At 34.7% G+C, this 3,449-nt stretch overlaps 1 protein-coding gene across 1 annotated transcript in view; it reads right to left on the bottom strand.

The window, feature by feature from the left end:
• Positions 1-1,976, bottom strand: part of tspan17 (tetraspanin 17) — a 14,945-nt gene extending 12,969 nt beyond the window's left edge. The window contains exon 1 of the mRNA XM_024283796.2: positions 1,171-1,976. Coding sequence (XP_024139564.1) covers positions 1,171-1,365 — 195 coding nt within the window. The 5' untranslated portion in view covers positions 1,366-1,976. The remainder of the gene's footprint in view (positions 1-1,170) is intronic.
• Positions 1,977-3,449: the final 1,473 nt, after the last annotated feature.

Here is a 3,449-nt window from a genome sequence, read left to right as displayed (position 1 = left end):
GGAGAAAGTGTAAACAAAACGATGATGGGAAGTAGGGGTGGGTTTACTAAGCTCCAAATTTCTAATGAACTGGCTGCCACTCTGCAGAAACTATGTCATAGAAAACCACCCATTGTTTGTGATTTTGGCAAAAAAAAAAAAAAAATAATAAAAAATGTGATCAGTTTCAAAAGAGAAAAAAGGTACGTACTATATGAAAAAAGGTAAATTTACAGTGTGTTTCAATTGAAGTTAAGAAAACACTGTCATCTCCACTACCCATCAAAAGATGATCCGAGTAGGTCTTTAAGTTCAAATACAAACATTTTCACTGCAATGTTTACTCATATCATCTCTCTTTGAGCATGTGCGAGTTAGCAAGAAAACAAAGAACACATCCAGTAAACTCCAGGCACAAAAGGCGTACAGACTTTGAAAGGCACGCTTTAAAAGAGAAGGGCTGGGTAGCATTGAAGCTGTGTGGCCTTTTCCTTACAACTGTGTGTGGGAAGACCCTCTGGGGCAGACGTGCACACAATTCCTTCACCCACAGACAATCACACTACACCAACCATACAGAAGCAGCAAAGGGAGGGGTATAGGAGGGCAAACAGAAAAAACTTTTGCTGGTGGAGTTGCACAAGAGAGAAGTTGCTATTAACAAAGAGAGGAAAACTGTTAGTTCTCACATTCAAAGCACATCTACACATCTTGCCTTGTATTATAACATTAACAGAAATCACTAATTAAATTACTTATTTACTATTCTAATGTTCTTGAGTGATATTTTTCATATTACTTGGTGTTATCAATTATAATAATTATTCATGCAGTTTCCATTCAAGAAATAATTTCAACTGTTAGGTAGTGTGTGAAAAATCTACATTTTCTCCTTGAAAAATTGTGCTTTTTAAACAATATTTTGACAAAGGAACATGCTCCCACACTCACAAAAACAACTAACTTAAAGCCAAATTAATAAAATGAAATCAAGAAATAAATTAGTTTAACGACAAAATCGTGTTTTTATAAAAACCTAAGAGGATTATTTAAAGAATTAGTGTAAAAAAATAAAACCTATGTCAACACCAACAATGCTAAGGCTTCCAGTTAACTTTTTCCAGCAGAATAATGTTTTTCCTGACAAGAAAAAAAAAAACAAAACAAATCCCTGTCACACCGTGGACTTACCCAGAATATAATGTTGAATCCAAATAAAATGTATTTGACGCAGCAGCTGACTTCGGCTCCTTTAAAGTGGCGTTGTTTTCTGCTCATTCTTCCTGGGACAGCGGTGGCTATCTCCGGAGCTAGGAGACTCCCAGGATTGGGACTTCGTAAAACTGCGGTTCTGGGACTTCTGTAATCCAAGTTCGTCGTCTCCATCAGTTTAACAGCCTCCCCTGCTAAATCACCGGGTGCCACTAAGTACTTTGAAAGCAAACATAAGTGGCTAATTATCTTCTCCTCGCACTGACCATTGCCAAGCTAGGCCAGCTAACTCGCAACTTCTTAAGTTAGCATTAGCGGCTAATAACAACAAATCCAGTTACAGCGAAGTGCGGCACCGAAATCCATCTGCTTTTCCACCGATACCTAAGCGAGCGGGTGGTAATTATGCTTCGAGCACCGGCAGGACGATTCACAGCTGCTGGCTTTTCTTCTTAACTCCCATATCGCTGTCTCTGTTCCCGCATATTTGCGTCTTTATCCCGGTTTGTGTGGGAGCCGCTGTCAAAAGACAAGTATCACTGCACTGGTTCTCGCCCTTTTCACCTCGAGAGCGGCCTCTTGTGTCTCAGGTCTTCACTTTATGCTAAAGAGTTAAACCATTGGGGGGGAAATATATTTAGTTATATAAAAAAAAGTTTGAATTAGTCTTATTCTTTCGACTTTTACCCCCAAAAAACAAATGATTATTATTAAATAAGGACATTGTCCTTTTTCCCCCCTTTAATCCCATTTAATCTCCACATCTGCTGCAAATCACATTTATTTAACAATGCAAAGCATGTCATGTCTACTTATCCTAATCCCTGGAGGTAAAAGAGATTATTGTCAGATTTTTTAATTAGTTGACCATTTCGGGCCAAATGTATTAAAAAATGTGTATGTGATCACTTTCAAGGAGAAAACAAGTGCATACCCTATGAAAAAAGGTAAATTTACAGTGTCTGTTTTGATTAAAGTTAAAAGAGCAACACTATGTCATCTTCACTGTAATCACACTGCTATTACAAAGATTTAAAAACTCAACCACACTCAGACTTTCAAGATATTTTACCATTTTTATGCTGTTTGAAATGATATGTGCTTTTTCTGAGCTTTTCTCAAAATTAGCAGTCAAGAATTATTTGTCACAATACGATCTAGGGTAAGGAAATTACGGATAAAATAGGTAAAATTCCTCTTGCTCCATACTCCTGACATTAGAAAAACTTAATTTAAGACAACAAAACATTTGTACCAAAATCTTATTCTCATTTTGCTCACATATTGTTGTTGTTAAGTGAGTGATTTTACTTTATTATGCTAGTATTTGTTAATGAAATCAAAATGAACTACAATTATATACAAAATAAAAAAATACAAGCTGTTTGCTTATGACTAGAAAGAATATACATGCATATATACATTTGATTGTTGTTTTGCTTTTTTTGGCCTTTCACTTTTTTGAATGCTTATGTGGAACTCCTTGTTTCAAAATTTAGATTTCTTATAGAGTAAAGCAAGAGTTCTAGCTAAGTGAAATGACTTGTTGTATGGACAGATAATTTTACTACTTTCTAATGGTCTTCTTATAAAATTTGTGTAGTTTTCCTATTTTTAGGCTACTTCTTTTCGTAGTGCACACACACAATTAATCATCTTTCTTTTGTGTTTTCTTTCATTTTCTGAATGTTGTGTTTTTTTTTGCAAGTCAAACTACTTTCTCACATTAAAGCAGGAGTCATCTAATGTAAAGTAGGATCCAAAACATATTTTAAACTTCTGTCTAAAGTCCTACAGATGGCAGTCTAGGAACCTGTGATAAGTGAGGCTTTACAGTTCCTATTTCATCTCTGGGTCCTGCTGTTCATAATGTGCCACTCCCCAAACTTTTACAACAAATTGTGCACAGTCAATAATGACTTACATATCGTGGTGAAGACAATAAACATTAAATAATATTTAATAAAAAGTTGGTAATTAGCAAAAAAAGTTTATGGAATTTTAATTTTATGGAAAGAGACAGATTTTTTACAAGAAAAATTGTTAAATTAATTTTTTTTATGCATTTTTGACTAAGGTATCCAAGCATTAAACAAGCTATGTGTTTGTCTTTTTTAATTTTGTGTTGATTCAAAGATATTCTGTCTTTCGATATGTCTTAATAGAGGACAAAAAACACTATGTTGGTGACTCATCATTGTTTTATTTAGTATTAATGTCAGAAAAACACAGATATGAGGTGAAAAATGAGTTCCATT

Source organism: Oryzias melastigma, linkage group LG10 (genome assembly GCF_002922805.2).
Source record: "Oryzias melastigma strain HK-1 linkage group LG10, ASM292280v2, whole genome shotgun sequence".
Lineage (NCBI taxonomy): Eukaryota > Metazoa > Chordata > Actinopteri > Beloniformes > Adrianichthyidae > Oryzias > Oryzias melastigma.
This window is presented reverse-complemented; position numbering and strand designations above follow the sequence as displayed.